Source organism: Equus quagga, chromosome 1 (assembly GCF_021613505.1).
Source record: "Equus quagga isolate Etosha38 chromosome 1, UCLA_HA_Equagga_1.0, whole genome shotgun sequence".
Classification (NCBI taxonomy): Eukaryota; Metazoa; Chordata; class Mammalia; order Perissodactyla; family Equidae; genus Equus; species Equus quagga.
This window is the reverse complement of record NC_060267.1, coordinates 119,889,040-119,915,105: the sequence shown is the minus strand read 5'-3', so window position 1 is coordinate 119,915,105 and position 26,066 is coordinate 119,889,040. Positions and strand designations below refer to the sequence as shown.

At 42.2% G+C, this 26,066-nt stretch overlaps 1 protein-coding gene across 1 annotated transcript in view; it reads right to left on the bottom strand.

Annotated features, from left to right (window-relative positions):
- The window catches only part of TAFA4 (TAFA chemokine like family member 4), a 106,138-nt gene that overhangs the window by 74,854 nt on the left and 5,218 nt on the right, over positions 1–26,066 (bottom strand). The window contains exon 2 of the mRNA XM_046685025.1: positions 25,708–25,823. Within this exon, the coding sequence (XP_046540981.1) occupies positions 25,708–25,823 (116 nt within the window). The remainder of the gene's footprint in view (positions 1–25,707; positions 25,824–26,066) is intronic.

The window sequence follows — 26,066 nt, the reverse complement described above, 5'->3', positions numbered from 1 at the left end:
ACCGGCACGGATGTTAGCTCAGGGAAAATCTTCCTCAGCCAAAAAAAAAAAAAAAAAAGTACAATAATCCTGCTGGGGAGACCACGTGGAGAGGCCTTGAGTCTACAAGCAAAGGGACCCAGCTGAGCTCAGCCTTCCAGCTGTCCACCCAAGTGGCATAAAGGTGAGTGAAGCCACCTTGAATTCTTTGGACTAGCCCAGATGTCATCTGAATACCACCAAGCATGCCAGTCCACGTAGAGAATCACCCCTAACCATGTGTGCCCAAATTCCTGACCTGCAATCATGACATATAACAAAATGCTGTTTTAAGTCACTAAGTTTTGGAGTCGTTTCTTACATAACATTAAATAGCTGAAACACCAGTCCTTCCACAAAGCCCCAACTTTCATTCACATTGTCCCACTCGGCCTCTTCTCTCTTAAAGGATCCACTATTGAACAGCTCATTCACCAGCCCTCGACAGGTTCATTTCATCGCATGCCATCTCCATCCTTCAGTCTTTCTAGAGGGTGTTCGGCTTGCTGGTTGCCATTTACCATCGGGCTGCAAAACTGCAATAGGAAACAACCAGAATCTATGTCCTCCTCTTCAGATCCCATCTGACCTGCTCAGGGCTCCGAGACCTTCAAATAAATGCAACTCATTTATTCTACACAGTTAGGGGTAGGCTAGAAATCAAGTTACCTGATTTCAAAACTCACTGATATGGTCGTAGTACATTTGGAAGATGGAAGGAAGGCAAGACTAGAGGATCAACAACCTGGAGGAGAGATAAATGGGGTTGGACTCTGGGATGGTGGCAACAGAAATGGGGGGAAACAGTCTCAGGAGATAGTATTAAGATTGTATCTATAAGACAGGGGTAAGCAAACTTCAGCATGCCTCAGAATGACCAAGAGTCCATCCTAAAAATGTAGATTCTTAGGCTCAGACCAAGAGACTGATTCAATATGTCTGAGTGGGAGCCCAGGAAGGAATGTGTGTTTTAACAGCTTCCCGGTGACTCTGATACAAGTGGCCACACACCACTCTTTGAAAATCCTTACCTGAGGTCCTAGCACCTGATGAGTGAGAAAGATGAAAAGAAATGATGAGTCAGCACTGACTCCTGAGTCTCAAGACTGAGTAAGGCCAAGATAGAAATAGGGAGATCAAGAGGAGCTGGTTTAGAGGGAGCTGTCTCAGCCAGATAATACTAGGAGGAACCAGGCATCTGAAGAGGACTGACTAACTGAATTCATGAGTTTGAGAGGATAAACTGACCCCAGCCCCTTCCTTCTGCTTCTTTGGGGCTTGCATTCCCACAGGACACTTGTATTTGTTCAGTTCTAAGCCATGTGAAGGCTACTCCTGTGCAATGGGCCCGTGGTTGTCCAACTCTGCCAGTGGCAGGGTCTAGAAGCCCGTCTAACTCCAGGGAGAGGCACTGGTAAGCTCCTTTGGCTACAGACCTGAAGGCACATTCTCCAACCAGCTGTAACCATGCCCAAAGCAAAGTGCTCACCTCCGCTTGCCTGACTCAGTGGCTCGCTTTCAACCAGTTCAGACCTAGAGTATCGGGTGTAGTTCACCAGGCCTCCCCAAACTCCAATTAGAAGTTTTGAATTGAATTGGGCGAGCTTCAGCTTCAGCATAAAAGTCAATACACACCCATGATCAATTTCTTTTCAGATTTACTAATCCTGAATCCTTAGTCATTGAAATTCATTAACAAAATTCCCAAACATTATTATACCGCCCTCAATTTAGCATTGTCATCTAGTAAAAAAGAAAGCAAACCAGGAAGACTGAGCCCCTTGATTCCTGTGAGCCCTGGGGAAAAAAAAGAAAAACTCCCTCATCTCATATTCATGATCAGACAAGATAATCCTTTTGGATCTAAAAACCCTATGCGTTTCCCAATAGTGTTCGGAAATAATTCCTCCTTAATAAACTCTTCTCCCTTCAAAGGACAACTAAGGGTTCTTAAACAAGAAATGCGAACCCTCAGTTGTAATTCACTTGAATCTTTTGCAAGAACGTGGTAATAATGTACAGAGCACTGTGCTTTCAGAGAAAGTAAATTATACTTTAATTTACGATGTCAAATAGATATAAAGCTGGAGTGTCACGATGTTTGTATATCTATTAGCCTTAATTATTATTATTAACGACTACAGAGTTAAGGGAAAAAAACACTTTTCCCCCTCCTAGTGTTCTAAAAATAGACATGAGTCAGTTGCGTTTTTAATACAGGAAAATGTGACTCCATAATATGCATCTTCCTTCTATTGCCTTCAGGTCTACTTTAAGTAATACTGTAAATGCGTGATTTACCATTTATTATTACTTTTTCCTGGAATGCCCACCTTTCCTCCTCGCTGCCTACTGGAAGAGACTTTTCTCCAAATCCAGGTAAGGCCCATCTCCCCTTTGAGGTGGAGTCGGGCTGAGGGAGGGGCTGGGCCATGACCTCTGCTTCCTGGATCACTCCCTTTGCCAATTCCTGTCCTATGTCTAATTTATACAACGGCAGTAGCACCCCTCTACATTTTCCTCTAGTCTCTTACCATCTGTTTTCCATGAGATAGCCTGTAATTAATTATTCACTTCAATGCAGTAAGTATTTATTGAACGCTTACTATAAGCAAAGGCGGTGGGTGGTTAATGGATGGAAGAAAAACCCAGTCTAGCTCTCCTACATACTACCAGCATGACGCTGTGCCTCAGTTTCCACATCTCTACAAATAAAGCTAACAGTATGACCTACCTCAAGGGCTATTTAAATAAATACTTGCAAAGCTTTGGAACAGGGCCTGGAGAGTAGCAAGCCTCAAGAAATGTTGGCTGTTACTGTTATGACTATTGCTAAGCAAATTCCAGGGCTCAGGAAATAGAGAAATAAACAGGGCATGGTGACTGTTTCCTATTTGAGAACGCAGTCACTGATTTAAGGAATATCTACTGAGCATTTCCTGTGTGCTAGGCACCGGTCAGGGGATGTAACTGTGAGAACTCTCTTTCAATGAGAGAGAAAAACAGTAAACACTAGAAAAATATATGAAAATATAACAGGATGTCAGATAATTATGAGTCCCATAAAGAATTATAAAGCAGGGTAAAGGCAGAGAGAGTGATGCGGTGGGAGAGGAGACGCCTGACGAGATGGCACTTAAGAAAAGTCCCCAATGAAACGGAAAGTGAACATGAAGGAGGGTTCAAGGCAGAGGGAACCCAAGCCTGAGATGAGAATGTTCTGAGGAACGGCAAGGAGGCCAGCGTGGCTGGAACAAAGTGAGCGAGGAGAATGGCAGCAGATGATGTCAGGGGTGTGGCCAGGGACTTAGAGGTCCCGGAAAGGACCAGGGGCTTTATTCTAAGGGTCATGGGAAGCCACTAAAGGGTTTTACAAGCAAGGGAGTGACAGGATCTGCTCCATGGAGAATATACTAGAATCATACACATTTTCATTAATCGTCAAAATGCTGTGTGTTCACTATAGTTGCTCTTGTGAGTTCTCTGAGCTCCTCATGGGCAGGCACCACATCTTCCGATGCGTGGCATCTCATACAGCTTCATGGAGTGAGGCACAGATACATGATTAAAGGCTTCCTGTGTGAATGAATGACCCTTGCCTCTCTCTGGACTCCTTCACTATGTTCTCTCTGGTTTTGCTTGTTTGTGGGGTTTTGGTTTGTTTCTTTTCCTAACCAACTTTCAAAGAAAGTTGAACAACAATTTCACCTTCACAAAAGTCCACTTTCCAACAACCTCAAGCTTCTGGAACACAGCCTTGAAAAACAGAACAAGAAGCATTCTCCAACCAGGTGAGCCCTCCAAAAATCAAGCAGAACCGCCCAGCACAAAATCTCTGCATTTTACTTACAACTACCCGGACACACACCAGTTCACTCTTAGTTAACATACAATCCTAACAGCCTTGGTCCTGAACCCACAGAGGAATAAAAGTCCTCAGAGGCCACAACACTGACAACGATAAATAACACATGACTATATAAAAACTAAGTAAGAAAAGAATCTGTCACAACAGAACGGTGTGGATGCTACTGCAAAACTCAAATTTAGATGTTTCTGAAATAGCTGATGCCAAAGAGTTAGATTATATTCTGTATCTTTTAATTTACGAAAAAAGGAAACTAAAATGTAGAGTAGACGGAGTTCTAGGCAAAATGGTTAAAATCAGCGAAGTCTTGTTATATGATAGGAACAGCTTGAGTCACTCTTGTGCTTTATAATGGGAAGACATTCTGATTTCTATAATGAAGCCCAACAAATTACTAACATAAACTGACAAGTAGGGGAAAAAAAGCTGCAAAACAATATCTAGAGTAGATGTCACTTATGTTCAAAAAGGGACAGAGAGGTTTTATATGTACATAGACATGTACATAAGTTCATTGAAAAAGACTGAGTGGATAAGCGGACACTGTGAATGCCAACCCAACATCCCTTCACCCGATCTTCCTATCAGAAATAGGATTTTTTTTCCCCAAAATGGTCATGTGACAATGTTCTGCCCAATGAATGTAAGCATATTTCACTGGCATGGCTACCAGGAAAGCTATTATTTCCCTGACAAAAGGGACCAGAATCAGCTGCCATACGCCTGTTTTCCTTTGCCCTTTCCTGTTTTTCCTGCCTGGAATGCAGACACGATATCTTGCCACCACGGGAATAAAAGTCACAAACCTAGAATGGTGAGGCAGAAAGGGAGAAGTCTGAGTCTTTGAACAGTTGTACCAGCTCTGGCCTGCCCCTCCCTTCCCCTGCCTCATTCCTTGTTAGCAGGGAAAAAAAAATAAGCTGATTTGGCTAAGTTTAGTTGATTACACGCAGATGAGCACAATCCTGACTGATTAATACACTAAATTGAAAGCTGTGGTTACCCTGAGGAGAAAACTGGGTAGGGGGACCTTCGGAGAAGAGGACGGCAGATCTAAGGCAGCTTTATCTTTTTGAATGATTGAAAATATTTGTCATCTTTTAATTCAAAAATAGAGGCTCATTCTGAGCGTCCAAGTCTGACCCGGGACAGAGGAATAAGACAGCCTCCACGCTTGCCTTACACAACATCCCTCTCCCACGATTAAATGTTCCCAAGCACGCCTAGCTTGTCCAACTATTCCCTCTTGGAACGTTCTCCCAGAGTCTTATGGAAACTTCTCTTGACCTATATTTTCAACCCATTAGGCAGCCTCTTGAGGTAGCAGATTTTGCAGCCTCCATATGGAGCAGTGACCTTCACACGGTTTTTAAATTAACTCATAAGAGAAGCACTCAGGCAGGAACCCCGAGCTGGAAAACAGATATTATGGTTCCACTTTCACTCCCAGCACCAATCGGTCCTGGGAAAGTCACTCAACCCAAGGTATCTTTTTCAGCATTCGTATGGATGGAAAAGTAATAATTATCCTTCACTCATTCTCAGGGACGGGCAGCTCTGAGAACCACAACACAGAAACGAAACACATCACTGGGGAAGCGCTGTGGTGGGGAGGGGAAAGAGAAGGGCTCTGGAGAGAAACTGGTGCAATTCCAGCCCCAGCTCCACCTCCTGCTGGCTGTGTGACCTTGGGCAAGTCACTAAACAGGTCTGAGCCTCAGTGCAAATAAGATGGGATAACACCACAGACCTCCAGGATTGGGGAGGAAGTCAAACGACATACGCACAGGGAAGAGGATTGGCCCACTGCCTGTTAACGACATATTACTAGTAATTAAAATCAGCATCATGTAAATAACATTCTTCTTGAATTAAACTTAATTTCCCTGAGCATCTTGTTATCAGCTTCCATGCACCTGTTATACACTCCGAGTGTGGCAACCAGACTCCCTTTCACAACGGCATTCAATGATTTCTTCCAATTCGTCCACTGTTAAAATGTTGCCACAGAGCCATTTCTGAAAACTCAGATATACTGGTGGCACAATTGTTAAATAATACAGCACATCTAAAGGACAAAGTCCCTCTTAATAAAGGAACATCGTGGCCTGTCAATTGGCCAAGCACATTAAGCATACACAGAGCGTCGCAGGGATGGAAGAAAAATGCCTGCACCCTAAGGTATGGAACCAATTTGAAAAATAAGATAAACAAGAAACCATGTTGGATGTTAGCTAATGAGAACCCATGAATGGCAACCTTTAACCACTCAGATAATGCTTTTAATTGCCATCAAAATTATTTCAAATCATTGAAATGAAAAATGGCTTTACATACTATGATTGCTTTACTAATTTACCACTTAGAAATAATTTATATAGAAGTACATTGTAAAATGTAAATACATATACATTTACTTATATGTATAACTATAGTTATATATACAAACTATAGTACATATTTTTATATACATACACACACTATAGTTAAATGTTATTAATTTTCCTTGAGTGTTATAGCTCCAGAGACAAAAACCACTCAGAAATAGCACTTAGTTTTAGCGCTAAATAGCTCTGGAAGCCAATAACCTTTTTAAAAAAAAGCAGGGGGTGGGGAAAAGCCAAATTAGCTGAAGACATACAATATATGAAACGCTGATTCTAGTCAGGAGAGGATGTAATGACTAGAGCAGGCCAATTTATCTCCATCTCGTTCCATCATGCACTAACTTAAATCTGATTTCTGATTCTCCATCTGCTTATCCAACACCAACCACCAAAAGACACGGCCTCCAACCAGTGGGACGGGCTTCTCCTCCCTCTGTTGACCGCCAGATCCCGCTCCCTTGGGTCAGCACGGCATCATCTCCAACTCCGCAGGTGGAGCACGGAGCACCCCTTAAAGCCATCCACTTCACGGGTAAGGAACAAGGCTCACCCCAATGAGCAGGATGCTCCATGGAAATGCTCAGCATCCTTTACACACGTACCATCCCCTCAAGTCTCGCCACTTGGAAGGGTATCAAGAACAGGATAATGTCCATCAGCTTTCACAATTTCCTTTTCACAGTTATCAATGTTAGAATGGAGTTAATAATACCATCAACCTAGCATACCTGCCATTTTAAGGAACACCTGCGTGAAGCAACACTATTACTTCTTGCCTTTCTCAGCTGACAGGAAAAGGAAGAGAAATTATCCTTTTATTTACCAATGAAATTTTCTTTTTCAACCAAATTGTATATAAAAATATTTGATGGGTTGGTATGAACTCGACACTATTCTAAGTGGGGTGTGTGTGTTTGTCTTTTAGAGATGCACATCCACACAGATGCAGATGGAATCCACACAGCAACCTTATAAAACAGATACAACTGCTGTCCTATTTAACTGAGGAAACTGGTGTTCAGAGAGGTTAAGTAATCTGCTTAAGGTCACACAGCTAATCTGGAAGAAATCAGCACTCGTTTCCAGGCAAATTTAACTCAGGAGCCCCAACTCTTAACTACTGTGCTATAAAGTGACAAAGACGCTTGAAACTTGAAATAAAATCTTTCAGTTATTTTTATCTTCCTTCTGGAACATGTGAGTTAAGGCTCTCAAACTCAATTGCTTATACTGCAGGGCCAAGAGAGTCAACATAAGTGAGGGAAGCAGGTGACACAGAGAATGAGAAATGCCCTGTCTACTGAGGGCAGCCTGCAGTCAGCTACAGCAAACTATTGCAGCACAGAAATAAAAACCCAGAATTACCCTAAATTTGGATTTTTGTATGGAATCTTGTGATTTTCAAACATGAAACCAATTTTAAAAACACTTTTTAGGGGCCGGCCCCATGGCTGAGTAACTAAAGTTAGGTGCACTCTGCTTCGGCAGCCCAGATTCCCAGGTTTGGATCCCGCATGCAGACCTACTCCACTCGTCAGCCATGCTGTGGAGGCGTCCCACATACAAAGTAGAGGAAGACTGGCACAGATGTTAGCTCAGGGTCACTCTTCCTCACCAAAAAAAAGGATTAAAAAAACCCCACTTTTTAAACATAATCTGGGCCCAACAAAACCCATCTGTGGGCCTAAATTACCTGTGGGCCACCACTTTAAGACCTCTGCTTCAATACATACCTTAACCAAACTTTTGGTGGAAAAGAGTATATCAAATCACTGATAATAAATAATTGGTACTATTCACATTTCATGGCAAATATCTGTTTGAGCAGCTCTGAAAAACTTGAACCCCTCCTCTCTGAGACACTTATCTCAACCTGTTTCTTAATTCATGTCTTCTTGCTGCAAAGTTTTTCTTTGGTCAGGTAGAAAATGACCTTGCTGGTTCTATTTATTATTTAACAGAACTCAGTCTCAAAATCCCTGTCATAATCCACAATAAAATAGAGAGAGCAAAACTTAATCGGCTGTAAATGTACAGTAGTTAGCATTTACTGCAAAATGCTAATAATATTTCGAGAATGCCATTTCTCTTCCTGGCCTTTTGACCAAGTTGGTTAATGGACTGAGACTCAGGAAATAATGGAAATAATTTAGGCAGAGAACTTCCCAAGCATGCATCAACCTTGAATTGCACTGCATCCGAGCAGGGAAAGTAGGACCAAGACAGTGGCCCATAAACAGGTCTGGCAAGGGGAGCTCACCAACCGTGTGGATGGACATGTGTGACTCTAGCAAAAGGAGAATCGAATATTTCAACCACAGGGGCAAATACCCACCACATAGGCATGCCTAGCATCAGGTTTTCTTAGAATACTCCAAAATTAAAACTGCATGTCTAATAGGGATGTAGAATGCTTGAATCCTGTAGGTGTAAAGAATTTTCTAAAAGATAATCCAAGTCCACAAGCACTTATTTAGCACTTGGGTCCCTGACCCGATATGCTAATCCCATGTTAATCATTGGGCTGTGACCCTGAAACTGATCAAGCGAAGCGCGGAAAGTATTTTCCAAAATCTTTGTCTTTGGATTCCTTCCTTTCAAAGAAGACCTCTCCCAAACAGCTTCTAGGAGTGTAAAGGAGAAGCGCCACTGTGGCTAGCCAGCTGCTAGAATTCTCTAATGTGAAATAGGGACTCCCTTCCCCCACAACAACGCCTCCTGTCCATCAGTATATCCCAGGAAGATTCCCAAAAAGACCCACACAGGGCCATTTACATGGATCATCACCGATGCATTTTTGTTGTTGCTGCTTGTTTTTGCTTTGGGATAGTGGAGAGCTGGAGCAAGCCGAGAGTCTTAAAGAACGAAGAAGTCGCCTGCGGTGGGGGTTCAGTATGGAATACTCTGCAGCCAGTGGAATCTCGGGGCATCCATTATTCCCCATCAGGGACTAATAGGAAGATCTTTCTCACTTGTACTCTGAAAAGCTGAGATGACGGGCCCTGGGGAATTTTACTTTAGGAGAGAAAATAACCTATTATATTCAATATTCATTCAGGTTTTTTTTTTTTTAATCATATCGTGCCAGGTACCTTGTGAAACAAAAATAAGATACCTGTGCCTATCCTTTAGGAACTCTTGACTTGGAAAGAGACAGACACAAATCATTTCCACACCCAATGATAAAGGCCACAGATGATGTTCATACTCATGCAATGAAAGCTCCAAAGGCGCTGGCTCCCCGACAGGATGCTGGGAGACAGAAGGACTTGCAGCTCAACTTGCCATGGAGGGGAGTGAGCCTGCCTCCCCATGGCCCAGCGCTGCACCCTCAGTGAAAATACCACCACCCTGGAAGTTTCCAGGTATTCACTTACTCCTCTCTCCACAAATGGGGAGAAAGTGACATCAGAATTCACCTGAAAATCAAGCCATTTGTGACCTGTCATTGGATTCCCACCTGCTGGAAATGCAGATTGAGAAGACAAATACAAGTAATGGAGATTCAATTTACTGGACACACGACAGGGGGAGGCTGCAACGAAAACTTTCCTAATGTCCTAAATGGGTCCCACGGCAGTTCCATGTCCCAACACTGCAGACTGATGCTAGTGATTCCACTTCTGCCTGTTGCTGACCAGCTTGTCCTCTGTTCCCTTTCCCAGTGTCCCCGGGATAAGCTTCTTTGTTGACACCTGAGGCCGAGGCAGAGCAGCTTCCCACGTGGCAATCAAACCACCTCCCGGTGGCGAAATAATCTCTGATGATGCCACTGGACGCCTGTGCTACCAGCAACCCTCAGTAAGTTAGGGGGCTGGTTAAGAAGGGCAGGAAGGCCAAGACGTAGCTGCACACATTCCCAGCAATTCTTCACCTTTTTATGCCATGCTGAAACCTATGAACTCCCTCTCAGAACAAATATTATAAATGCATAAAATAAAATTCATAGGATTACAAAGGAAATCAGTTATATTAAAATACTCTAAGAACCCAAGCAATCTGTAAATATCACCTATGGCATGTGCACGTGTGTGTGTGTGTGTGTAGACATGTAGCTGTTAGTCAAAAGAGACATATAGCAGCATATGGAACAGATGACAGTCCTTACAAGGATGTTTGTTGTTACCCTAATTACCCAGTTTATTAACACATTCCTGAGAGTTTCTGAGCTGGCACATAGAACAGGATACTCAGACTCTGCCTTTCAGGAGGGCCTGAACTACAAATATATTCTAACAGTGATACACATCACTCTATCTACCACCCATGCCGCCTTCTGAGCCACCAGCGGCACTGATCGAGCAGGGTGAGCAACGCTGTCAGGGGCCCAGTAGCAGAGTTGAGTCATTTAGTCACCTCGGGCTGGAACCACCTGAACAAACTGGCATCTCAGCTGTGCTGAAACCCACTAGCCACAACTGTGGCCAATTTGTTACATCATGGCCTCACATCTCAAAGCTTGAAGGAACCTGAGCAGAAGATCATTTAGTTGGAGGTCCCCCAGTTAAAATGAGTAAAAACACATTTTACTAGGAAGAATAAAGTTCACAGTGTATTTCCATCAGAGAGTGGTTGCATTGTTGTACTCTTTGATTACGAAAATGCACGCATGACACAGCATTAATAGGAAGTCAAAGCCCTTCAAATCAGTTTCTATTTTCTCCATCAAAATGCGATCGATACATGCTCGAAAAATGAGATATATACAGATGAGGGACATCTATCCAATGTAGTCAATTATTGGTACCAGGATGGATTGGGGACTCGTAAAACTCTGTCTCACATTGTGAACTTAAAAATTCTGAGCTCTACAGCTGTAGAAACTGAGGCCAAGAGATTACACCATTTATCATGGTCTACGCAACTAGTTATTGCCCAAGTCTGGAAGAAAAGCTGGTCTCCTGGCTTCCAGGTTTGCATTTTTCTCATTTTTTAGTGCTCCACAGATGTGATCTGTTGGAAATATTCCTATCAGAAAAGTTGTATTGTTTAAATTATTGCACACTTTTATTTTAATTCACTAATTCAGACTAACTAGTGTGGGAATATCAATCTGGCTTATTAAAATGCTTAAGTCATTTAAAAATAAATCTATGATTTTCTTATTTTCAAGTACTCTCAGCAACTTCACCTAGGCAACAAAAGGGGAATTTATAATGAGCAATAATTTTTTTACCTAGTAAAAATGCATTAAGTGCATCATACACAAAAATTCATTCAAAATGGAACACAGGCTAAGTGTAAAGCCCAAAATTAAAACATTTCATACAAAACAACCTCTGTGACCTTGCGTTAGGGGTAAATATTTCTAAGACATCAAAACCACAATGCATAAAACAACAAATTGGTAAACTGGACTTCACCAAAACAAAAAACTTTTGCTCTTCAAAAGATACTGTTAAAAGAATGAATAGACTGGAAGAAAATACTTGCAATTCATTTATCTGATGAAGGAATTGTATCAAGAATATATAAAGAAATCTCAAAATTCAATATTAAGAAAACAACCCAATTTTTAAAAAATGGGCAAATGATTTTTTTTTTTATTGCCATTTTGTCACTTTTTTTTTTCTGGGTGTTTTAGTAGTTCTTCTTTGTTCCTTTCTTTTTCTCTTGCTCTCTTCCCTTGTAGTTTGATGGCTATCTTTAGTAATATGTTTGATTTCTTTTGTCATACTTTTTTTCTTGCTTGTTACAGGTTTCTGGTTTGTGGTTACCATGAGGATCCTATTTAATACTCTATGCATATAACGGTCTATATTGAGTTGATAGACTCTTTAGCTTGACCTTTTTCTAAAAGCTCTACTTTTTCACTCCCCTCCTCTCACATTATGTTTTTGCAATCATATACAGTCTCTTGTTTAGTGTGTGTCCATCCATTACCCTCTTATCATTGAAATAGGTGATTTTAGTACATTTGTCTTTTAACCTTCATATCATCTTCACAGGTAGTTGATCTGCCACCTTTACTATATTTTTACCTTACAAGTGATTTTATTGCCTGGTTTTTTGTTGTCATTGTTTTGTTTTTTTGATAACTTTTTTTATCTCCCTTTCTGGTCATTGCTTTCCTACTTAAATAAGTCCCTTCAGCATTTCTTGCAGAACTGGTTTCTTGGTGATAAACTCCTTTAATTTTTGCTTGTCTGGGAAGCTCTTTATCTCTCCTTCCAATCTGAATGACAGCCTTGATGGATAGAGTATTCTTGGCTCTAGGTTTTTTCCTTTTAGCACTTTAAATACGTTGTACCATTCTCTTCTCACCTGTAGGGTCTCAGCTGAGAAGTCCGCTGATAGCCTGATGGGCTCCCCTTTATATGTCACTTGTGGCCTTTCTCTTGCTGCTTTTAGAATTCTCTCTTTGTCTTTAATTTTGAACATTTTGATTATAATATGTCTTGGTGTGGGCTTCTTTGGGTTTATCTCGTTTGGAGCTCTCTGTGCTTCCTGAACTTGGATATCTGTCTCCTTCCTCAGGTGAGGAAAATTTTCCTCTATTATTTGGACAAATAAATTTTCTGCCCCTTTGTCTCTCTCTTCTCCTTGTGGGACACCTAGAATCCGAATGTTAGCATGCTTGATATTGTCCCAGAGTTCCCTTACACTGTTCTCATTCTGTCTAATTCTTTTTCTGTTCTGCTTGGGTGATTTCCTCTAGTCTTTCGTCTAGCTCGCTGATCCGTTCTTCTGCTTCCTCTACTCTGCTATTGAGTCCCTCTAGTAAATTTCTCATTTCGAGTATTGTATTCTTCATTTCTGATTGGCTTTCTTTTATATCTTCCAGCTCTTTGCTGATGTGCTCACTGTGTTCATCCATTCTTCTCCCCATATCTGTGAGCATCCTCATGGTATTTTGTTTGAACTCTTTGTCGAGTAGGTCACTTGTTTCTGTTTCATTTAGTCCTTTTTCTGGGGTTTTGTCCTGTTCCCTTGCTTGGAAAATATTCCTTTGCCTCCTCATTATGCCTCTTTCTCTGTTATCATTTCTATGGATTAGGTGAGTTGGCTATGTCTCCTGATCTTGGAGAAGTGGCCTTATGTATGTATGAGATGCCTTATTAGGCCCAGCAGTGTGCTTCCCTCTCCTCACCAGTCCATAAGAACCAGGAGTGACCCCTTTGTGGGCTACTTGTGTCCTTCTGCTGTGGCAGGGTTGCTCCCACTGCAGGTACCCAGGGAGTCTCATCTTTCCTTCCCTGGCCAGCTGTTTGTAAATCTGGTTTGGGGAGCCTCAGCACTGTTGGCTACAAAGTCTATCAGCACACTCCTACTGCAGTTTTCCTCTTAATTGGGCTGGTACCCAGCGTAGTTTGTTGCTAGGCTCAGGGGCTTACAGTTGCTATAGGCCTCAGGCCTACAAGGCTGTTGTCAGTTCTCTTAGGAGTGCAGCTGAGTGTGGGCAAGTGATTTGAACAGACACTTCCCACAGATACACAGAACAGCAAATGAAAAGATATGCAATGTCAGTGCTCATTAATAAAATGCAAATTAAAACCACCATACGATATCACTACACACCTACAGAAATGGCTAAAATTAGAAACACAGATCATACCAAGTGCTGACAAGAACATGAAGGGACTGGGATTGTCCTTGCTGGTGAGAGTGTGAGCTGGTACAACCACTTTGGAAAACAATTTTACAGTTTCTTAAAAATCAAACATACATCTACATATGAACCAGTCACTCTGCTCCCGGTATTTACTTACGAGAAATGAAAGACTATGTGCACACAAGCACTTGTACCAAATGTTCATGACACTTCTATTGGTAACAGCCCAAACCAGAAACACCCCAAATGTCTGTCCACAGGTGAATGGACAAACGGTGTATGACACACTACTCAGCATTTAAAAGAAATGTGCTACCAACACACACAACACCATGGAGGAGCCATAAAACAACTATGCAGAAAGAAAGCAGACAAAAAAAGAGTACATACGGTATGATTCCACTCAAATACAAGTCTACAAAATTCAAACTCCTCTATAATGACAAAAACATCAGTGGTCGCCTTAGGATGATGGGAGAAGGGGCACGAGGGACCAATTACAAACGGCAGAAGGGAACTTCCAGGGGCGATGGGTATATTCAGTATTTTGATCATGGTGATGGTTTCACAGGCATGTATATATGTTAAAACATCAAATTATACACTTTTAAATATTTGCAGTTTACTGTATGTCAGTTACATCTCAATAAAGCTGTTAAAAAAAACAAAATTAAAATAAATGCGTTAAGTTCCAAACATAATACCAAACCCTTTATATGAACTATTTCATTTAAACCTCATGAAAACACTTTGAGACAGGGGCTGTTGTTACACCTGTTTCCAGGAAAAAGAAACTGAGGCTCAGAGAGATTGAATAAATAATAACTCACACAGCAAGGACTTTACACAACAAAGACACAAGCATTTTTCTTTCATGTTGAATAAATGTTTCCAAAAGCACTCGACAATTTTTTTAAGATAACTTAAACAGCTCCCAGGCAAATATATTTACACTATTTGTTTGCTTAGCAAATCTCTTTTCATAGACCACACATGGGTAAATGTCAGCCCTAACATTTCAGGATCATCACAAATTCTAAAATTAATAGGGTTCAGATAAAGGTTTCCGTGACTTAGAGAAACAATCCAGGTTCTGACGTGTCACACACCCAAGATTCGCAAGTCAGGCTCATGGGAAAATAGATTCAAGATCAGCACGACACAGGCGACAAGCACAGGCTGATAACCTTGCTCCCACCTGGAGACATGAACACATTAATTTTTCTTCAGGAGAAGACACACACACACACTCACACTCACACACTCACAGCCCTGGCAACCAAAATGCTGAGCTGGCCATTCTGCAGATGTTTCAAATTTCTAGATGGTGCCCTAAATGTACACTACCTGGAGAAATAGTAAATGCTGACTGCTGCTCTCTCACTTAACTTTTATTTCCTTTCAGATATAACTGACCAGCAAGAGCTCAAACACATGTAACATCCCCAGTTAGAAAACACCACCTTCAACTGGTTGACACGTCTCTCAAAATCCATAAATGACCACAGGACATTTGGGGAGGGGGTGGCAGAGCACACAGCAGCGTGTTCACGTCTCAGGCTCAAAGCAAAGCTCCTCCCGAAAGAAGTGCCCTCCGGCATCCCTTGCAAATGCTTTCCTACAAAGTCTGTACCTCTGTTTGATTTGGGGGAAGACGACACACATCTTAACTTTGCACTCCTTCATTCATGACCAAGTTCAAGTTGTCCAAGTCCCCCACACCCCTGGATTGCTGGTATTTCTTTCCAGCCCGTCAGCGGGGTGCTATGCAACATCAGTGACCAACAACAGAAAAATGACCTGCCTCTAACCATACTGTGGACTTACTCATTTATTTCATTTCATGCCCATATTTTTTTCCCTGAAACAAAGTTCTCTGCTGTTTCCTTTTGTGCCTCCAGGATCCCATGACTCTCTCCACAACAGGTAAGAAGCAGGAAAAGAGAGCCCCATTGGAGATGCGCACCCCCTTCAGACCCTCCTAGTTCTGTTTAAATTGGGTACCATTCTTGTCTGCTTTCAGATATTCCCTAAAACACAACCACTGATGGCACACAGCATCGGCGGTGGAACTGTTTTTAACTACTGTACACACAGCCTTCTCACAATCAGTTAATCCTTTTTAACGGGTTTTTACTATTATTTCCAGAATGCTATTCTGAGATCACCACATGGGCCAAAATACCGCAGGCATCCACGCAACGCCCAGGAAAACACACCACCTCATTTTTCTTCCCACCCCATCTCTACCTCTCTTGATTGATTTTACCAATGATTTTATTTTCCTTATGTGGGACAAAAGATTCTGATTTCCTTGTAGAGCACTGACAGGCAGGTGAGACAATGACCTGTGACTTTCTAAACCCCAAATCGTAGGCTTTGTTTAGATGAGTTTAAGTACATAGCTTGAAAGAAGAAAGAGAAACTTTCTTCTCAAAGTCAAGGAGAATCTTCTTCCTAACTACCCAGAGAAGTCTTCAGCCTGTTCTGCCTTAAAGGCTCTAAAAGAGGCTGGAGAAAGATGGTGCACAAGCTCATTTAAGGATCTGAGATTCCTTCCTCCCCTGTCAGGGAAACAACTCCCCCTTCTCACAAAAAAGGATGCAAAGCAGGCTCCTCGGTCAGATATTTTGCAAAGCTGACCTTGCCGATGGCACTGGGACTTGAACTTGCAGCCGAGGAGATGAGAAGGGGCGAATATTAATGTCTCATAGAATCTGTTCCTTTCTCTTCTTATTAAATGCCAAGATTATGATGAGCCCATCAAGATGGCACTGGAGAAAAATAATGTAGGGTACGAAGGAGGTCAATGGAATTCCTCACGCGAGAGGCTTTTAGCCTCCAGGAATGGCCATGCCAGGGCAACATGACTAAGTATTTCCATGATCCTTCCAAAGAGGTGGAATGGAGGTCATGGCTACAGGGAGAAAGTACACCTCTCCTCAGCCCAGCCCAGCAAAGCGAGGCTGAAACGGAGACTCGCCACCACTCGCATCAAACTGCAGCTTGACAAGAGCTAGTGTCGGATTTCCGATCTCTTTTTCTTCTGAATCAGTGGTTCTCATCTTTGGCTGCAGGTCTGAATAGTCTCCAGTGCAGCTGTTACATAACACAGTTGCCTGGGCTCCACGCTGCAAGATCCAGATGCAACCCAGCTGTGCTGGGGCCTCTGCTTTTTTAGTGTGAAAGCTCCCTGCAGTGAGAATCAAGTACGTATCCTCATAGAGATGCCTTTTCAATCACTACCAAAACACAGGCTTAATGGCCATTCCACATCCTTTTTTAATAATAATAATAAAAAAGCCGATATTCCTGGGGGTTGTCTAAATAGAAATATATGCACACAGTTAATGAAGTAACCATTCATTGGGAGTGGGGCAGGAAGGAGGAAGACAGGGACAATTATGGGAGAAACCATATTAAAGTTATATCATCAGGGCCAGCCCCAGTGGCCTAGTGGTTAAGTTTGGCACACTCTGCTCCGGCAGCCCAGGTTTGGGTCCCTGGCGTGGACCTACACCACTTGTCAGTGGCCATGCTATGTCAGCAACTCACATACAAAATAGGGGAAGACTGGCCACAGATGTTAGCTCAGGGCGAATCTTCCTCAGCAAAAAAAAAAAAATTGTATCATCGGATTTTACTTCAGTGGGTAAATACTGTTACGGGTCAAAAGAAGCTTCACAGGGAGCAACTTTAAAACTTAATGGCTAAAGTAATCACACACACACACACACTCTCTGTTTCAAATTATTTCACCATTTCTCTCTCCTCAAAAATAGGCTCTTGCAAACAACGATCACACAGACAGTTCATTAGAAACAGAACCATCTTCCCCAATCTTTATGACTGGAGGCTACAAACCCCACTTGCATGGCACTTTCCTTACACTTAGAAGTAGTCATTTAGGAAAAAAAAGAAATAAAATATAAAAAGAAACTAAGTGAAATAAAGGGAGATAAAACATCATGCCCTATGACTGGTCCATGAAAATACGAATAATTCATAATTCTAATCGTTCAGAAAGTAATGTGACGACCCAATTCGTTAGCTTGTGCTGTTTGTTACAGTGGCCTCTAGCCACATGTGGCCATTGAGCACTTGAAACGTGCCTATGGCCACACACTGAAACAATATTTTGGATATATAAAGTTAAATAAAATATATTAGTAAAACTAACTTCACTTGAGTCCTTACTTTTTTTTTTTTTTTGGTGAGGAAGATTCTCCCCAAGCTAACATCCATTGCCAAACTTCCTCTTTTTTCTCTTGAGTAAGATTAGCCCTGAGCTAACATCCCTGCCAATCTTCCTCTATTTTGTGTGTGGGATGCCTCTACAGCACAGCTGATGAGTGGAATAGACCCACGCCAAGGATCCGAACCCACAAATCCAGCCTGCCGAAGTGGAGTGCGTGGAATTTTAACCACTCAGCCACGAAGCCGGCCCCTTTCTACTTTTTAATGTGGTTACAGAACATTTAAAGTTATAGATGTGGCTCTCAGTATATTTCTACTGGACAGCGCAGCGAGTCCTGCTTCTTGCTATTTAACTCTTCTAAGCCTTGCCTGCCCCCTAGTGTTGGAACTCAGGCAATGCAGGCAAATCATTTTTCATCTGAGTACAATTCATTTTAGTCTGCAAAGTAAAAATGGCAGCTTCCACATGCAGCTTCATTATTTGTAGTTTTCACAAATAACACATCGCATTTAAGCCTCACAAAAAACTCCTATGGCAGAAGTTATATTCCCCACCCCACTGTTATCTTTGAAAGAAAAGGTTTCTAATGGAAAATCAGGCCTGAAGTAGTTCTTCCAGTCAAAAGTATCTGTGGGATTCCTACAAAATGTCAGCTATCATAGGGGACAGAGACATGGGCCCAAACTTAGAAGAAAAACTACTCTTCAAACAATTTATCCTGAGTTAAAGATAACACATGGCACGAAAACATACAATCACATTCGCATTTTGCGTTATCATTTATAACAGAGAAAACAGCCTAAATTTCCGTAAATTCAAGCAGTACAAAATCTATACAAAACAGAATACACTCAAAAAGAAAAGGCACATCTCAAACACGGCTAACGTTTATTGGGCACTTACTGGGCAAACACAATTCTTACCACTTTCTAGCTTCTAACTCATGCCTCATTACCATTACTATCCTAGGAAGATTATTTTTATCTTTTCTTATCCCCACCACCCAGAAGAGACGGAGTCCCAAAGAGGTTTGGTAAGTAGCCCAACTGTGAAAGGAGAAGTGAAGCAAACCTGATGCTCCTGCTGCCTACTGTGCCGTGAGGAATAAAATCCTTTGTCTCTGACCCAGGGGTCTCACGTCATCTCCCAGCCTCCAGGAAACTGTGACCAGCTGGCCTGTTGCTTGCAAGTAGGGAGAAATCTCAGGTTCCAAGAGATTTCAGACTCACACTGCTTGACACCCACCCAGCTCCTGATCAGTGAGGTGTCCCCCTGTACCGAAGACTGCCTGAAGGCCAGGAGGTAAAAGGGCTCGCAGCAACCCCTGGGCCGCTCTGTTCCCAGCTTGTTGAAGCCTTGTTTGTTAGAAATCCCTCCTCTCTTTCTTAACGTTGAGCTGAAACCTGCCTTTATAAAGCAACTCTCTTCATTACAGTCAGCTGTTTAGAACAATGAAAAACAAATCTTTTTCTCTAGCATGCGATGAAGCTTCAACCCCTTAAGGCATTGATCATCTCTCCCTACATATACCCATAGTCTTCAACCATTCCTTGAATATGAAAGTTTCCAGAATCCTCATTCCGGATGCCTCTAAATATGAAAATAGCTACCATTTTTGGGGCGTTTACTATGTGCTAATCCCTTCACTTACTTTTTCTTATTTAGTCATCCCAATAACCCCATAAGGTAGGCAGGTATATCACTCCATTTTTACCGATGATGCAGGTTCACAGAGGGTAAGTGGTCTGGACGAGGTCACACAGCCAGGATGTGCAGAACCAGGATTATGTTTGACTCCAGAGCCCCAACTCATGATTCTCATTACTGCCTCATGCTCAAGTGCATTGTAGAGTTTCAGGACCTTTACATCTGGACAGAATACACTAAATAGGAGGCTTTGCACTGAAATAGATTGTATTAAATAGCAGCTAGCACCAAAACATCTGGTGGAATTGAAACACCCCAAACCAGCTCATACTTAAAGCTCTCTGGGAGATTAAAATGAAGTTATAAACAGGCAGCACCCAAACTCCCAACTCTCTGAGACACCTCAGAAAAATAGCTATGATTCTGTCTTCAAAAAGGAAAATTTATATTTTTTTGAAGTGTCCAAATATTTCCGGGGATAAATCTCAAGGATGTAGGGTGCTTTGTATCCCAAACTCATCATGTCTACATCGGATGAAACTTTCATAAAGATCCCTAAACAATCAATTCCACAAGAGTCAAGTGTCTGAAACTGCCAGCATCTTTCCACTTCGTTACGTTTGCTGCCCTCTTGTGGGGAAATGATGCTGCTTACAGGACAAAAAAAAAAAGAAAGAAAGAAAGGAACAAAAGGACAAATTGCTAGTTGAAGAAATGATAGAGTTAATTCTGCCTTCCTTTTAAAAGAAACTGACCTACCAGCGGCCCCTTCACCTTCTCTACGACTTGAGGCTACAGAAGTCCAAGTGGTCTCCCACTCAATCATTACATGAGGAGAATTTTAAAAACAACGAAGGTGGTCTTTAGTGTTTTCTCATTCCTTAAAAAAATACTACCTCTGGACTCTTGGGGAAGTTTATCACTGCAATTTGCCTTAAAGAAGGATTCCCACCACCCGTCCTGTGAAAACTTAGGTGGGTTTTTATTTTGTTTTGTTTTTCAATACTAGAACTAAAATGAAACTTCAATCCACACCTAACACCCAATCTCCCCAAAGTGGGGGTGAACCCCCACTTCTTCCCCTCTGTCTTATCGTAGAGGGGTGGGGTGGAGATGGGGTTGTAAATATCTCCTTGTTTATACACAACCATCAACAAGCCACTCCCCTAACACAAGCCCTTAAAAGCATCCAATAAACTTCGAACTAGCATTTCCTAGGGCCGCAGTCCCTTTAATTGGCCAGCACTAACCACACAGCCCTTGGGACAGTGTCAGGAGCCCTTCTGGACACTCACACACAGGCTTCTGCAGTTAACTCTCTGCAGCTCGCTCTGCTTAGGTACACCCATCGTGGAGTGAAAGTCTGACCGGAGTTTCTCAGCATCTCAGCACACAGCCTCCAGCTGGTTCTGACCTTTGAGTTTTCCATCAGCTGAGAGCTATTCTGGGAAGACAACTCCACAGGCCATCGCAAGGGTCATGAACTTTCTTCTCCTGAAGGTCGTGAGAGAAAGTTCACAGCACTCCTTATCCCCCTTCCCATCCCACTCACACAGACACACACTCACTCACACACACACATACACACACACACAGAGCCTGGAATACACAGCTCACTGGAATGAGAGTGGTGGAAGGAGGAGCATGAGGCAACAAGAAAAGGGAAGGTCAAAGTGTCCTCAATTTACAAAGAGCTTTTACGAATCAACAAGGAAACAATCAATAGAGTCAAGAGAAAAATGGGTACAGGATAAAATAGCTCAAAGAAAAACAAAACAGTCCACCAGCACATTAAAAGAGTCGTTAGTCAAAAAGAGATGCAAGTGAAAACAATCAGACAACTGTTTTCATGACTATGTTGCAAAAAATTAAAACTTGATGGCACCCAGAGTTGACGAGGGAATGGGGAAAGGGCTATTATCATCTATTACCATTGATGGAAGCATATAAGTGCAAATGTATTGGAGGGCGCTGTGGCGCTCTTAAAACATTAATGCACCGTGTCAGAGGCTGCTCATCAAAATTCACATTCTCTCCTTCAACCTGGGCCCCCCACTACAGCGTTCCCAGCCACCTGCGGCAGGTGTGGCCATGGCCTAAGCCCCAGCCAATGGCAGGACGACACAAGTGAGGCAGCCCACATCCTGGCCCCACTCATGAGCGCCTCCCAGATGGCCGCTCCATGCTCATTTCCCCTCCAGCGGGCTGGAATGAGACCTCTCCGGAACAACCTTGCAAGCCACAGGCTGAATGACAGAGCTTCCATCTACCATGGATCCAAAAAGAATGCAGTAGAGGAGGATCATCTGGCTGACATATTTACTCACCCAGGACTCTTGAGCAAGAAATAAAACTTCTTTTGTTTGAGCCATTGTGCATATCTGGTCTATTTGCTACAGCAATTAGCCTACTGTCTCTAATACATTCATAAGCACTTTGAGGATCTAACTACAAGGAATTCACCTGAAGTCAGGATACACATATTTGTATAAGTAAGCCAACATGCTAAATCCACCAAAACTGGGAGTGAGCAAATAATTTATGGTACATCCATACAATAGATGACTACACAGTGTTACCGAGAGTGACACATCTCTGTAAGTATTCAAATGAAAAGACCTCTAAACTCTATTGTTAAATGGAAAAAAATATCAAAATGGGGTGTAGAGTGACACATACGTATGTACACACACATACTGGTATATACATTCTTTTCTTATAGAAGAATAGTGTGTGATGGTTAATTTTATGTGTCCATTTGACTGGGACATTAGATGCCCAGATATCTGATTAAACACTATTTCTGGGTGTGGCCGTGGAGGTGTTTCCAGAAGAGAACAGCATTTGAATCGGAGGACTGAGTGAAGCAGGTGGCCCTCCCCAACGCGGCTGGGCCCCATCGATCCCTTGAGGACTTGAATAGAACAGAACAGCAGAAGAAGGCTGAATTTGTTCTTTGCCTGACTGTTGAGCTGGGACATCAATCTTCTGCCCTCTGTGCTCCTGGTTCTCAGGCCTTCAGACTGACTGGAATCTACACCATCAGCTCTCCCGCTCTCAGGCCTCGGACCTACACCACTGGCCTTCCCAGGTCTCCAGCTTACAGACTGCAAATCATGAGACTTCTCAGCCTCCATAGGTGTGTGAGCCAATACCCTATAATAAATAAATATCTGTCTATCTATCTATCTCCTCTTGGTTCTGTGGGGGATCAGAATTGGCCACCTCAAAATGTCTCTCTTTGGTTTCATTATTTTTAAGGACAAAAGACTGACGGAAACTTTGACCTTCTCCCTAACTGCCTAAAAGAATTCAACATAGAAAGCCTGTCGCAGGACAGACATAGATAACTCTGGATATTGGTAGACTGGGAGGGTCCTTGCTAAGCCCATTTTTATCAAAGTTCTATCTCTGGGGTCACAGTGTTTATAGATGGCCCAGCAAACACTTGTTTATCAAACACATGCTTTTCTATCTCCACGTAAATTGCCTACCTCCCCTTTGAAGTCCCAAACCACTACCCTCAACATCCTCTTTTGTCTTTAGCTGAAGATGGTATTTAAGGTGGTGGCTTTGGCCATTTTGGTGAGTTGCTCAGTTTTCCTGGGTTTCTCCCATGTATGCATGTTATTAAACTTTGTTTGATTTTCTCCTGTTATTCTGACTCATGTCAATTTAATTCTTAGACCAGACAGAGGGACCTAGAAGGAAGAAGACAAGCTCTTCCTCCCCTTCAGTTCTGTTTCTCTGGAGAACCCTGATTAACACAATAGTCAACAAAAAGTTAAGAGGATATCTTTTTTTTTTCTTAAATTTTTTTTCTATTGAGTCAATGATAGGTTACAATCTTGTGAAATTTCAGTTGTACATTAATGTTTGTCATTCGTGTTGTAGGTGCACCACTTCACCCTTTGTGCCCACCCCCCACCCCACCTTTCCCCTGGTATCCACCAAACTGTTCTTAGTCCACACTTTTAAATTAAGAGGATATCTTTCACGCTTGTCTCTATTGTTTGGAATTTTTACCATCAGCAGAAAACTATCTTATTGATCATATAGTGACAAATGGACAATTAATCAGCATATTAATAAACATTCATTTAGCATCCACTATACTCCAGGCATCAGGGACACAGCTTAAGAAACCTGTAGGTGAGTAAGACTTCACAGTAGAATTCAGAAGCCCATACTCTCAACAGGTACACTGTCAGCAGAAGGCCAGAAAGTCTACTGTGGAGGTCCTTGCTGTTAGACAAAGGGGACTTTGTGAAGATGTTCTCCAGGCAGCATGCAGCCTCAGCGAGAGAACAGAGCCCCCTGTAGGCAGGAACTAGTCCTGATTCCTTTGATGGTTGTTAAGATGAGGGGTGACGGGGTCTTAAATTCCAAAGATGAAAGCTGGAGGAACCCCCAAAAGCCAAAGAGAAATGAAAAACCAGAGGACAAGTGTGAGAATCCAAATAAAATCACCTAGAAATTCTGAGATGAAAATTTCATTTTTTTAGCAGGATTTGCCAAAGCTGTGCTCACCATCCCTGTTACTGTCAAATCTTTGCTTATATGAAGATACTGTCCACATTTCTTATGTATACAATTCTAATTTTAATTTAGATTTATCCCCATGGTTCTACCTTTTCCAAATGCAAAGGGTTACGGTATGGAATGAGGATTGTCGCACAGACAAAAAACTGAAGGTTCCATCGCGTCCTCTGTTTCCTTCAAGTTCTGATCACTTTTCAACACAATCCCTCAAACCTAGTTCTTGGAAATCCGGAAATCTGTTGATAACCCACCCAACCGAAACGCTTTCCCTGATTGCTATCCTGACTCAACCTGCACCCAAGAAAAAAGACGTGTATGAAACACATAAGACTAATGACTTCAAACACTCCATCCTCAAGAACAAGCTCATCCACACACGCACAGCACAAGAACTAACTAGCCGTGGGCGCTTCACAGCAGCCAAATGGTATTGATTTTATGCTGATTCATTAAAATTTCAATCATTATTTTTCTCGTCTTCTTGAAACTGTCACTTGAGGATGGAAAACTGAGTCGTGAGAGATTTTAAAAATCATTTTAAGCCTAAAACTATGTCTTAACCTTAAAATATCAGAATAACTCAGTGGAAAGCAGGACCTGCTGGAGGACTGAGAGGAAAGACAGCCAATAAACTTCTCCACATATAAGATGTTTGGGAAACAGACTTTACGATTCTCACACACACACGGTTTAGGGTTGAAGCTTCACTCTCTCCCTAAAAAGTCAAAGCATGCCCAGCACTGCCACCCTTCCAATTACCGAAGCAGAGACGGTAAATTAATTGTTTGGTACAAGTCTGCTGACAAATATGAATTATTCAGGAAAACACAATTCACCGGGGACTTTCCAAGTCTGTGTCACTTTAAATTTAGATATAACAAGGAAAGGGAGAGAGAAACACACACCCACCCAGAGACGCTTGATTATTTTAATCTTTCTTCAGAAACAGGCAAAGTTATGGACAAGGGCTTACTAGAAATGATCAGAGTGATTCTCTAAAACTTTAGACAGATTCCATTTTAGGCCCCATGCAAAAATTACCACTGCTTTTTTTTCTTTTCTTTCCTTTCTTTCTTCTTTTTTTAATCATTCACCATCTTTTCTCCACGTACCTTAAAAGGGTCTTAAATTATCTGAAAGCTCCCTGAAAGCTATAGCTCTGTAAATGTTAATGTAAGTTTATCAGTAAAGATGTTCTGCCTTCAAAGGAAGCTGGAGGAGTTATATACACAGAGTGCTGCTGGTTTTCCGAGATTCCTTGAAAACAACACTACAAAAATGGAAGTGCACTCAGGAAAAGAAAAGAAAAAAGAAAAACCTGGAGAACACCTTTAAAAACATCGGAACAACACTCTTTAAGCATCAAACAGTTGACCTGCTTTACTCTGCTGTATTTCATGCTTCCTCTGGTTATTTACACACCATCAAAAGCTCTTGTCAATTACCTGTGTCTAACATGAGGACTCTGACGCATAATGAGCTTAAAGGGGCTTACCTGCGTGTCCCCGGAGGTGCTGGCTCGAGGCAGACATCAGCTTACAGCACACCATTAACACGTAGGCCAGGAAGAGCCAGTGCGCCAGCAACACTGACTTAGCACAGACCTTCATCCTGGAGAGAGAGCAGGACGCAAGTCAGTGAGGGCTGGGTGAGGCGAAGCTCACGAGGCAAACACGATCCTGGGAAGGTGGGAGAAAGCAGCGGGAGATGCTTGGTGCTGGACTTCTCCCCCAAGGAAACTGCGGGCCAATCAAACCTTATTTGTACTGTGCGTTACCCAATTTTCAATAAACACCTTTTATAATTAAGACTTTCCCAATTTAGCAACATGCCTCGGTGAGAAGTCTATTTATG